Source organism: Vanacampus margaritifer, chromosome 2 (assembly GCF_051991255.1).
Source record: "Vanacampus margaritifer isolate UIUO_Vmar chromosome 2, RoL_Vmar_1.0, whole genome shotgun sequence".
Taxonomy (NCBI): Eukaryota; Metazoa; Chordata; class Actinopteri; order Syngnathiformes; family Syngnathidae; genus Vanacampus; species Vanacampus margaritifer.
The window spans coordinates 40312687-40326103 of record NC_135433.1 but is presented as its reverse complement, the minus strand read 5'-3'; the positions used below and the strand labels follow the sequence as shown (position 1 = coordinate 40326103).

The following is a 13417-nucleotide window of genomic DNA, read 5'->3' as shown; positions in this document are numbered from 1 at the left end:
CATATGTACATAGCAGTGTATTGCACTAACAAGCAGCTGCTCTTTTTAAAACCGTCATTAGTTTACATTTTTAATTCTTTAAAAGTATTACAGAAAAATTATTAAGACAATTAAGATTATAGTACATTGAAAAGTGGAAGCGTTCGAGGGGCACTAATCAAAGGAAAAAGGGAAGGCGCTACAGGAGAAAGAGTGGCTGACTGCAGTACTTTGCAGTTCAGTCATTTTTTGACACGCTGAAATGCTGTACCCCTAGCGACGCCCCTCTCCTCCGGTGTGCGCATTGAAGCTGCTGTGACCGACCGGTACAAACTCAAGGAGACGCCAGCGAGAAGCGAGGCAGACACTCACCCCCGCGTTCGCCATTTAATTCAAACAGACGCTTGCTTGCAGCGTTTTTTTTAGCTTGCGTCACCACAATTAAATTTTATTTCGGCCGAATGCCGGCAATAATAGCTATTTTCGGCCAAATATTTTTGGTGCATCACTAGATAACAGTTATCTTATTGGAACTATTATTCTCATTACTGAACACAGAATTATTATATTTTATTTAAGCGAGTCAGTTGAATTTACAGAATACATGGACGACGACATAGCGCATGGTCAGGATTAGGGATGCTCGATACCACTTTTTTCGCGACCGATACGCAACTCTTGAGTAGCTACTGATACCAAATACCGATACCACTAGTAAATAAAATTCCCCACCCATAAATGATAGATGATTTTAAACAAATACCTCTATAACCAAATATATTATTTTCCTTAAAATTGCATGAAGCTAATGGCAACTTTGTATTCATATAATTTCTAATTTCTTGTTCCTAATCGTAAAACGGCCGCCGCAAGACTGGTATATTGGCACAGATACATGGTATCGGTAGTCACCCATCATAGTCAGGATGATACCACCTCTGCCTCAATTTGAGCCAGGAAAAATCCTCAGTAGTAAATTGATCGACACAAACAAAATGCACCTGAAATGAAAAAAGAAAGCAATCGTTAAAGATTAGGAGGACCTTATTTTTCTTAGCACTATAAATTAGTACTGCATATAACAAAGTAAACTATTTTGTATTTTATTGTTATGTGTTGCTATTGAGGCCTTGCGGCAAAGAGGTCGTGTTCTGATGAGTCTTGCGATGTTAAAGTTCACAAACGCAACACGGTGCGTGGTCGCGACTCACGAGTGGAAAGAAAGAGACACCTGCATGAGGGAGCGCGTTTGATGTCAATGCGTTCGGTGGCATACAAAAACTGTTTTGGTTATTAATAAACGCAAGTTCGCTGACTAAAGCCTCCGCAATCCATAATAGACCTTACAAATATGTTAGCGTACCAAACAGAACATTGCGTTACACACACGGTGCTAAAGCTAGCTTCGAGACATGATTATCACTATGCCAGAAATGCTATTAGACATCTACCATAACATGTTTCCTTTTTAAAAGCTACTTCATCACTGCCGTGGAGCAATAAAAGGGAGGTATGCATCGGCTGAAGTATTTTAGTGCAAGAGCTAACGTGACTAGTCTGTTCAGAGTTTGTGACGGCAATAGATGCCCCAAGCTGTTGCGACAGACATCAGTAACAACTTCGTCCTGAAATGACGTTCAAGCTCCTGCTAAGAGTGATAAGACGTGTTGCTATGTCCATCCATCCATTTTCTTAACCACTTATTCCTCACAAGGGTCGTGGGGGTGCTGGAGCCTATCCCAGCCGGCTTTGGGCAGTAGGTAGGGTACACCCTGAGTATTTTGAGGCAGGTTTCCTAGACGCGCTGCCAGCTAAACTCGGCTAAAAGTAAAAACACATTGGCTCAAGATGCACTTGTTGCAATTGCTAATTTTCATACAATTATATTACAATGTTACCTTTTGTGCTGCTGATAAATTAAAATTGAGACCTCAAGGAGGCCATTTGTGGAGAACTCGCAAAATCAACATTTTTGTCCAAGCGATACATTTTTTTTGTCTAGCTAAAAAACAATGTTGCAGACATGTGGATCCTTTTGCTGGAGCGGGTCACAAATGATTTATTTGTCTTCTGTATTTATAATTGTTACTGAAGGAATTAACATTAAATGTAATTTTTTGCGTGTTCAAATAATTCCAAGATGAGATTCTGGTGAAGAGGGTCCTTGCAAGGTTGATTTATTACAGAGATCTCTGGTCACACAATTGCATACCACCTAAGCAGTGTCATCCAATGTGTGTGTCCTCTTTTGCCCACACAGCCTCTTTATTCAAAACATGAGGAAACGCCTCTGTCATCCCGTGAGGTACAGAATGAGTTTGCATTTTCCCAGTAAACTAGATCGTCCTTGAACTTTTAAAAAACGGATTTCTGACGAACAGCAACCAGACTTCTTAGATAAACATATTAACTTTCTCATGTCTGGGAAAACAGTACAAAAGATAGCAAGAATGTTAAAAGCATTACTCATCAGGTTATATTAGGTCAACATAATTACACCTTCATCAACACATCTATAATGAAATAGAACAGGTAAAATGTAAAATAAAACAAAAAATGTTAACAATGTCAACATTACTTAACCAAGCAAGAATTTACTTCTATCCAAATACCTGATTGTTCACTAGAATACAACAACATTCGATAGCCGTAGCCTTAATAATATTAATTTTGAGACATGTGCACACGAGTTCCTCTACCAGGCCCCCTATCAAAGCTAGCTAGCATGTACCTTGCAAGCCATACTGCACACGCTTACCTCTAAATTTAAGTTTTTGCTAACATAAATAAATATATATTAGAAATTATATTATATAAATAAAAAAGGTTGGCCCAAAATTACCTTTATTTGTTTTCATATTTTTAAATATTAAAACATTTTGTTGTTTTGTACGCCAAAATTTTATATTGGTTTAACCAATAAACAAGCAACAGAAATGGCTCTTACAATCGTGATTATTATTATTAATATATATATATTTTTTTTTTTTAAATAATCGAGCAGCCCTAGTAAGAAACTGCCAAAAAGTCACATCCAACCTGCTCTGAGTCCAAACATTTGTGTTTTGGCCCACTTTTACCATTTTATTTTCATTATGTAATGCAGAGTTCAAGCTCAGCGAGTGCTGACATTAAAGTGACAGCATCAAACCCCCGCCACCCCCCTCTCCTTACGCTCCCTCCCACCTCCTCACCGTCTCCTGGGTGCCACGTGCCCGCCGCCGGTCTGCAGACCTGCTGTGCCATCTGACACACTGAACCCCTGACACCGAGCAAGCAGGCAGGCTGGTGGCAAAAAAGAAGAAGAAAAAAAAAAGGCGCAGCAACAAACTGCGAGCAGTAGTAGTAGTAATAGGACCTGCACACTAGCATGACACTTGAGTCAGCTTGCACATTCATCAGCACCATTCAGCGGATGTGAAGGAAGATATTCAAAAGCCCAATTTATCACGCTGAAGTGTAAAATTTTAAAATGCCAGAATCCCACTGGATGCACCAAAACACTTAAAATTAGGTCTGCACAATATATCGAAAAAATATCAATATCGCGATATTGACCCATGCAATATACATAGCGCAAGGACATGCAATAAGTTTTATATTGAACTTTATGCTTTTATCTGAATTTGACCTGTCAGCCAGCCGCTAACTAAAATGTGCACCGCCATCTAATAGGGGTTAGGGTTAGAAATTAGGGAAATTACCAAGAAGGTGGAGGAGTTTAAGTATTTAGGGTCAACAGTCAAGAGCAATGGAGTGTGCGGAAAAGAAGTGAAGTAGCTTGTGCAGGCAGGCTGGAACGGGTGGAGAAAAGTGTCGGGTGTGATAGAAGAGTTTCAGTTAAAATTAAGGAAAGGTTCATAAAACTGTGATGAGACCAGCAATGTTGTTTGGTCTGGACTCTCTGGAGAGAGGAAAAGACAGGAGGCAGAGCTGAAGGTGGCAGAGATGAAGATGCTGAGGTTCTCTTTGGGAGTGACCAGGATGGATAGAATCAGGAATGAGTACATCAGAAGGACAGCACATGTTGAGGCCTACATACACCAATCCGACGTCGGCCAAATGTGACAGACGCCTACCCCCCATGGCGTCGGCCCAGATGTTGGCACGTCGTGTACAAAAATGACATAATACACACCACACCGACTATTACGTACCTTCAGCGCATGCGCGAAAATCAATTCCCCTCCGTACCATCGGCGGCGGTAGCCATTATTCCTTAAGGCAACTAACTGGCAACCTCTTTACGGGGGCAGGATATAAAAACGTTAACAACCTATACCGGTGTTGACAGCGGCGCCGGGGTAAACACGGCAGCCAGCTGGTGAAGCAAAAACGGGCGCTAGAACAAGCTTCGTCCCCCCTTTTCGTTCCCGAACGCATGGATGTACTTTGTTGTGGCGTATCCTGGACCCTGTCGACTCCTGGCTGCTACCTATCGTCGGGTCACCCGAAAACCTTCGGCCGTGCTGCTCCCCACGTTTTGAACGCGGTGCCGACCTCCAGCTTCTGAAGGAGCTTCCTCGAGACCGCCAGAAGAAAGGGCCATGCACCCCTGCTGCTCCCACAAGGATCGCGCTGTTAAATGCGCGGTCATTGATAAAACGTTTATTTTGAGGGAGCTTTTCTTTTCCAACAACTTGGATTTCCTCTGCCTGACGGAGACCTGGAGTGTCGCTGTTGAGTCCACCGGTATGATTGAATTACTACCGCCTGGCTGTGCTTACTTGGACGTTCCAAAGACGTCGGGCCGAGGTGGAAAACCGGCGACTAATTTAAAAAACAAATTTAAATGTAAACGATGTCTATTTACCACATCGAACACAGCTTTGAAGCCACCTTCTTTAAAGTCGGCCAAACTGTCACTGTGCTGTGTCATTTACCGACCTCCAAAATACAAGGACTTTTTTAATGACTTTGCAAATATTTTTGCCGAAATATGATCATATCCTCTTTATAGGGGACTTTAATATTTGCGTGTGCTGTCCTGAAAAAACATTTAGTTGAGTTGAGTACTGTTTATCCACGTTGTCACTTGCTCTTCTTGCCCCATGCGCTGATTCGCTTGCTAACAGCCAATCAGTGATCAAATGCCCCCGATGCCGATTCAACATGTCAAATTTGCTAGAAACGCCCCCCTCCCACCGTATTCCAACTTGATCCGACTTCCCGACAGTAATTTATACACTGATCAGACGGCGCTTGCCGTCGGCCCAACGCTGACCGACTCCCGATGTCGGATTGGTGTATCTAGGCCTTTAGAGTCAGAGAGGCCAGACCGAGATGGTTTGGACATGTCCAGAGGAGAGATAGTCAGTATATTGGCAGAAGCATGCCGAGTTTACAAATGCCAGGCAGGAGGTCAAGAGGAAGACCAAAGAGGAGGATTGTGGATGTAGTTAAAGAGGAAATGAAGGTAGTAGGTGTAAGAGCGGAGGATGCAGAAGACAGGGTTAAATGATTCACTGTGGCAACCCTGAAGAGAAAAGTCGAAAGGAAAAGAAGAATTAACTAATATTATATTGAGTTTGCTCATTTTGCTGCATGATTTTTTTAATTATTTAATTAGATAATAAAAATTTAATTTCTTTAGGTACATCTAAATAATAATAATATCGATGTCACCATATCACATGATTTTCCAATATCATGCAGCCCCACTTAAAATATAATGTACCCGTAACAAACTCACACTGTTAATCAAGTGTCTTTTTTGGTTATATGCTACAAAAACAAAAATTAACCAGAAAACAACACCACTGTTGCTATAACATAATACTCCTACTGTTAAAAGGGGACTTAACCCATCACCAAACAATGATTTCCCTTCATGTCTGCTAAATATACCACTATGATGGTATCTCTCATGTTGCAAAATAATGCCAACGAAAACATGTGTAGTACCACACAAAACATGTCCCCCATGTTGCTATATAACATGAGCAAAATACACATCACTAAACACATACTCCCTCATAGTTTACTAAAATCTGACCAAAATACACATTTGAACGTAAAATCATCTTAAATGAACCCAGATTAACCAAAATATACATCACTGTATATTTTGATCACACTTTATTATGCTAAACTATGTATTAATAAAAATCCCAATCTGCTCTAATTTGCTTAAAAAGGTGATCCCAATTGCACATTACCATAAACTATGAGATCCCTTGTTGTTAAATAAGACCAAAACACACCACTGTGAACTAGATAAATTATATTGTTAAATAATGCTAAAAGATATCAAAAATTGAATAAGTGCAAACTAAAATCCCCCCAAATCAACATTGACTGGCAGTGTCAATCAAAATCCACTATTATACTCAAGAGTTTATTAAAAGTCTTGCACTGGAGATCAACCAAACATTGTGGGTAAGTTTATTGACAATAGCCCCAAAAATACCTTGCACTGCTAAATATTGACACAAATGTGTGACACCGGAACCTCTAACCTCTTTCGTATTGCTAAAATACTGTGACAATACACCTCACAATAAATGACAGCCCTGTATTAGTGATTTGACCAAAGTACACGTTAATTATGACATCCCTTTTGATGCTGAACAATGCCCCAAACATACCACTATAAACTACAATATAATATCTCTGATATTGCTCACAAGTGACCCAAATACATACTATTAAACTACGGAATGCAACCTAACCATTACAAATTGCTTTCAGTATAATGCAGTGCAGTAAACAGACTACAACCATAACAGTGGATTACATCATCTAAACTAATAGCAGTTAATTTTGCATCAAAGCTTCGGGTTAAGCACGCAGTCAATGAAATATCTGGCCTGTGTGAACATGCTGCATGCTTAAGAAGTGTAGTAGTTAGCTGCCATCCATTCGTCCCAAGCGAGGCGTGCGTGCAGTGTTGACATTCCCCTCGGGCGCCCCCTGCCGCTCTCCCCTCGCTACTACGCCAACACAAGGCCCCGACACAAAATGTCCGCCGCGCCACAGTCACATGATCCCTTTGTACTCGGAAAACAGCTTCACGCTCTAATCTCCACCGAAAAGCCGACAAATGTATCAAAAATCGACACGGCGCTTCCCCACGTTGCCGAAAACTAACTAAAACGCGGGGAAAGGACCATTTAAGGCTCAAATTCGTCGTGTTTCTGTCGGGAAAAAACGGCGGCCATTTTGTGAGGGCTTGCGCAGAACATAAAAGAAGGCAACAGAGATGTAGAAAAACATATACAAAATCACATTTTTAAAATAACACAGTAGAATAAACGAAAGCCTACCGATTCCTCCTCCTTTTCCATGCCCGTCGGCATCTGTGGCACAGCCCTGTTAATCGACGCATACTCGTGCAGGTCGGGTAAATCCTCACAACGGAAGACGGGCAGCGGCTTGGTGGCGTCCAGCGCCCGCGCCCGAAACGACAATTTACTCATTTTTCCTCCTTTCAGGTCCCCCCCTCTCACAAATAATGTCTATCCGAGCTCCTAAAATTCACCGCGGTGACGAGTGAAGCTTTCATGGATGATTCTGGGGCGGCTAACTCTGACGTTTTTTTTCCCTTTTTTTGTGAGCTTGTCAAGCGCTAAGGTAGGGCGTCGCCAGCCCAGAGCCGCCGTGTGGTGTGGTGGGGGTGGAGGCCCGGATGTCGGTCGCTGTGTCTCGGCCTGCGTTTTCCCGGCGCTCCGCTTCCCCTCCGCGTTGGCGGCTCAGTGCGCCATGGGCAACATGGCGGACATTTAAAAGTGTTTTGGCGTGTTTTTGCTCGATTCAGTCCAGCCCTCCTACCCCCTCACTACATTCCCCACCACCCCCCAGCCTCCTCTGTCAGTACAACCCCCCCACCCCCCAACAAAACCCGCCCAGCCAGCCGGGCGACCATTCCCACGCGGCTCCAAGCGCGTGCGCGTTGCGGTCAAGGGAAGTAGCGCGTGGAAATGAAAGTATTTTATGTACGTGTCGATGTGTGGAAGTGTGTAATTATTTGTATGCGGTTGAGGATAAACTGTTCGAAGAATGAGTTAACAAAAAACTATTCGACCGCGCACATAAAAAAAAAAAAGAATATATAAAACAATATCATATTTTAGAAAATATGCCGGGCGGAAAACTCACCAATGACAAGATGAATAAAATGTTAACAGATCCCAAATCCAAACGGACAATTCAAGTAAAATTTAAAAAAGCAGATCCAATAATATATGAATTAATATATCTAAAACGTTCGTTTAAAATAATAATAAAAAGCACATTTAATATAAATTAAGCAATACTGTATAAACAAGCCATGTCAAAGTAACGCCAATATTATAATATATGAATTAATACATTGTTTATTTTGATTTATTTATTTTAGAAAATTTACCATCAATAATTGTACAAACATAATACAAGTTTCATTTGCAAAGTTTTTACTCACATACTGTACATAACATGTCTGTTAAAAATGTATGACAAATGTTACATATGTGACTAATTAGTTAATGTTTCCAATTCTTTAAATTTTTTTTTTATATTAAAATGTGTTTTTGTTTTTTTTAAGCTCAATTCATATATTTCCTAACTAACAAGTTTGATTTTAAAATGCATTTGTGACAATTCAACACCTATTTGCATTTTTATAGATTTAATACATTATTTACCCACAAGGATAGCATGAATATTCTCACTGTGAATGCAAAATCTGAATTTTAATAGTATTACCTCACATGACAGATATTTGTAAAAACAAAAAATAATAATAATAAATAAGATCACAAATACCAACATGAAGTTACATCACAATACAAGAATACACCCAGTTACAGTATAATGTATATACTGTATGCATTTTTTTGTTACTGATTGTAGTAGATAAATACAATAAATTAATAAAATGAAAATTTGAAGCATGTTCCCTATGTGGGCCACGGAAGGGCAGTTAAATTTCCCAAATATCATAATTAAATTCTTCCTGTTTTTCCCCACGAGGTTCACAAGCGTGCTGGAGCCTATCCCAGCTGTCTTCGGGCAGTAGGTAACCCACGTACGCCCTGAACTCACCTGGTTGCTAGCCAATCACAGCAATTAAATTTTAATAGGTTAACTTTCCTTGATATTTAATAAACGAGCACTACTGGTGTTTTCAAATGGAAGGTAATACCGGTGATTCCAAATTTCTTAATTAGCACTTCAAACAATAATCAACTAATCAAGCTTGATCCTATAGCTATTTTCATAACAAACAATTGCATACATAATAAAAGGTTTTGGAGAACAGTCATAAGACTCACACATTTACAGATAGATGTCCAAAACATGTAAGAATTTGTTTTAATATGTGACGTTAAATGTATTTAATCTGCTAAATAATGTAACAATTGAAACGCAGATGAGAACCTTTACAATGTCGTTATCGAATGGACTAAGGTTAAGGTGTAAAAGCACCTGACGTCAACATGGAAAAAATTCAAATCATTCAATTCTCAACTTTGACAATAGAAATAAAAAAAGAAAATTACAAACATGCATAAACATCTTTAGAAGAAAGTTTCAAGAGAAGTCAACACAACTATTCAACAAATTGTCTTAACATTCAACTTACCAGCCATCTTGGAGTCAAAGTTTACCCAGGATCACACAAAGGGAACTCCACTTCTTTCGTAAAATCCATTGAATACTTTAAGGCCAATAAATCCAATACATCCATGGTGAGTACCTGCGAGAACACCAATCATGATCAAATCTACCTTCATCACTAAAATGTATAAATCCACTTTTAAACGGCTGCCAGTGTCACTTTTGTAGATAATGCTGCAGCTAACGCACAATGTTTAGAATTTTTTTTAATTAAAAAAAAAGTGTAGAAAGTTATTCTTAATTATGGTAACGTGGTCTTGTTTACTATCCCCAGTACTTTGTGTAGCCAAAATTAGCGAGCTTTGCACACACACAAAAACAGACATTATTTAATAAACTGTTATGTATTAAATTGGTACTTCACTTAGTTAAATTAGCCAGTTTAGCGTTAGCAAAAAATCAAGGGGGGGGGGGGGGGGGGGCGATAGTAAAGCCCTGCAACCCTCAATTAAGCATTTTAATATAGCAATAAGTGAAAATAAATGAAGTGGTACAAATTGTCTTTTGCGTTAGAGGACCGGGACCAAGCAATTTCTGCCAAAAAGCAAAAATCTGCAAGTAATTGATTCTGTGTCAGCAATTGCCTTCCAAACGTGGACATATGTCAGTACTCCGCTTGACAGTTAGCGCAAACGCAAGTACGCGTTTGCACATAACATCCCAAACATGGTCGGCACTCCTCCACAGTATCAGCTTCTCATGATCAACACTTAATTGATTGCTCCATGCGCTTCTTTTCATCACAGGTCACAAGTCCGGCCCTTAAGGACTGGTGTCCTGCATGTTTTAGATGTTTCCCTCCTCCAAAACATGTGATTCAAATGATAAGCGCATCGCATCATTCCAGTCCTCGAGGGCCGAAGTCCTGCATGTTTTTGCTGTTTCCCTCCTCCCAGATTTTGATAGAACCAGCCAAACGGTTTGATCCCGTTGCTTTTACAATTGTCAAACTCTGCTCCTTGGGTGCTAGAGTATTGCATGTTTTAGATGTATCCCCCCTCCAACACACCTGATTCAAACTAGGCTTTCATCATTTTTAGTGTTTTGGACAGTCGCTCGTTTACACAGGTGTCAAAGTCCAGTCCTCGAGGGCCGAAGTCCTGCATGTTTTTGCTGTTTCCCTCCTCCAACACACCTGATTCAAATGATAAGAGCCTCATCATTCAAATGATGAGAGCCTCATTTGAATCCAGTGTGATGGAGGAGGGAAACATCGAAAACATGCAGGACTTCAACCGTCGAGGACTGGACTTTGACACCTGTGTAAACGAGCGACTGTCCAAAACAATAAAAATTATGAAAGCCTAGTTTGAATCAGGTGTGTTGGAGGGGGGATACATCTAAAACATGCAATACTCTAGCACCCAAGGAGCAGAGTTTGACAATTGTAAAAGCAACGGGATCGAACCGTTTGGCCGGTTCTATCAAAATCTGGGCTCACCATTGGCTAAGCAGTAGGTGGGGCAGGATGTGAGAGAGTGAGAGTGAGAAAGAGACACCCACCTAAAACGAGGTGATTGTGCCACGCCAATAAAAATGCTGTAAAAATATTCCATCACTCTTGATCCTTGAGGTAATTTGATAAAAGCATGTTATCAAGACACTTAGGAGCTCTTCCAAAATTGAGAAAAATGAATGTGTGGAGAGGATCAGGGCCGTGCAGTTCCCCAAGCCATCTCTATGGGGCTGCCTGGCGCTGTTGAGCTACACACCCCTTACACAAAAAAAAGCCAAGCAAACAATGTTTTCAGCTACGAAACAGAGCAGAAGGCTTAAGCAAAAATAAGTTGAAAGCCACCAAAATGTGAGTGAAACGAGGTGAAAACCGAGCATAGGGAACCAGGGAGGACTTTTTTTTTTTTTTTTTTTAACAGTCGAACGCCGAGCAAACCAAATCACATAACATGACGTTTGCGACCTTCTGTTTTTGTCAGTCATGTGAGGGAAAAAAAGTCTACATGTCGACACCTTGAAATCAACAGATTTTGGCTTCTAAACGCGAAAATATTAGCGTAACTTTTTTGGGGGGGAAAGGGGCTGGCGGGTGTGTGCTCGCCATCCAAAGCTTGAGCAGCTCATTATTCAATCGCGATGTAATGAAATCATCAATAAAAATACCCTTTTGAGACAACAGTTCCTTTTTTCCTTCTCCCCGGAAACGTGGCATGAGAATACTTACAGGGGGCGAGGTTTTCCAAACGGTGACTTTTAATAATCCAAATGGTGCCGAACATTCGAGTTAAATAAAAGGGAAAAAAGCAAGAGGAAAAACGACGTAGCTCGTACTAGCCCCAATAACACGACGAAGGCTACCAAGCTTCTCCTTCATTCCCCTCGCCACTGTAATGCTGGGGAGAAAAACAATTAAGATGATTTCAATTTGAAAAAAAAAAGAAGAGCTTTGTCGTGTTAAAGTGTCAATTTTCTTGTCGATGTTGCAGCAGGTTGAAACTAGAGGTGGCCACCAAAAAGTGCTACTGTTGGGGGTTAACTTTGCTGTGAGAGACGCCTTCTGATTGGATCAAGCCAGCCACCAATCAGTAGGAAGCGCTTAACTTTGCTGTGAGAGACGCCTTCTGATTGGATCAAGCCAGCCACCAATCAGTAGGAAGCGGAGTGGAGGGGGGGCGTTGACGTCACGCGTCACGGGGCAGAGATCGGAACGCAATTGGTCGGGAAGTTCTCGAGAAAACTGGATTCTTTTAAAGGGATGAAGTTTTTCATGGATTGCTTTTCGTTCATATTAGGTTCATTTCGTATTATTAACCAACAATAGCAAAATCTAAACTCAAATTATTTTCAATTTATAGGTCTCAAACTCGAGTCCTGCATGTTTAGAGGTGTCCCTCCTCAAAAACACCTGAATTAAATGAGAAGGATCGCTATCAGGTTTCGGCAGAGCTTGCTGATGAGCTGATCCTTTGAATCAGGTGTGCTGCAGGAGGGAAACCTCTAGTGCAGAGGTGGGCATCGAGGGCCGGAGTCCTGCAGGTTTTGCATGTTGCCCTTCTCCAACACAGCTGATATATGATCAGCTCATCAGCAAGCTCTGCATAAGCCTGATAACGATCCTGCTGATTGGAATCAGCTTGTGTTGGAAGTGAGAAACCTCCAAAACCTGCAGGACTCCGGCCCTCGAGGACCGAGATTGCCCACCTCTGCTCTAGTGTCTAGTAAAACATGCAGGGCTGCTCAGCCCTGGAGGACCGGAGTTTGAGAGCTGTGTTTTAATTGGTTAATATTTGTGTTTTAGGTGTAAACTTAGCAGTGACGTATGAAAATATGGAGCAATACTGTATATTATACAATACTCTATGACAATAATATACAATGTGTACATTGCATGTACCTTTAAATTTGTTTAAAGGTAATTACGTAATGTTATGTACACTATGTTAAACACAAAAATAATATATGGAAATTATACCAAGCTGTAGTCACAAAATTAAGCCCTCATTTTATTATAAATGCACATTTATTGAGATTAAATTGTAGGTTAACGAGAAGAAAAATATAAAATTTCCCTAAAATATTTTTGGCCTAACTCATGGTAGTAAACCCCTCTTTATTTATATTTAACATTTTACGTAGGAATTGAAAATTCATCAGTTTTCATACCAGGTTGTTGGGCAATATCACCCTCTGCTGTTGACAAATATTAACGTCACAATACTCTTGTTGCTTTGCGAATGTCATGTGAACAAACTGTGGATGCTGCGATAACTAGGACAACTACACAGTCATGATGGTTTGAACCCAACTAACTTGCCAAAATTTTGTTTAAAAATTTGGTTGGTCTTTTTCAATCATTTTGCAAAATTAATCCAACAACACAACA

The 13417-nt window shown here is 40.5% G+C and overlaps 1 protein-coding gene across 2 annotated transcripts in view; it reads right to left on the bottom strand.

Annotated features, from left to right (window-relative positions):
- Window positions 1-12048, bottom strand: part of LOC144042918 (enhancer of polycomb homolog 1-like) — a 42284-nt gene extending 30236 nt beyond the window's left edge. The window contains exons 1-2 of one of the 2 annotated variants that reach the window (XM_077556016.1): window positions 11759-12048; window positions 9545-9658 (exon numbers count right to left, since the gene is read on the bottom strand). Coding sequence is in view for 1 of the 2 variants with exons in the window: in XM_077556015.1 (XP_077412141.1) it covers window positions 7245-7397 (153 nt within the window). In the remaining variant the exon portion in view is untranslated. Of the gene's footprint in view, window positions 1-7244; window positions 7768-9544; window positions 9659-11758 lie in introns of those variants that run through there. The other variant, XM_077556015.1, reaches the window with a different exon arrangement.
- Window positions 12049-13417: the final 1369 nt, after the last annotated feature.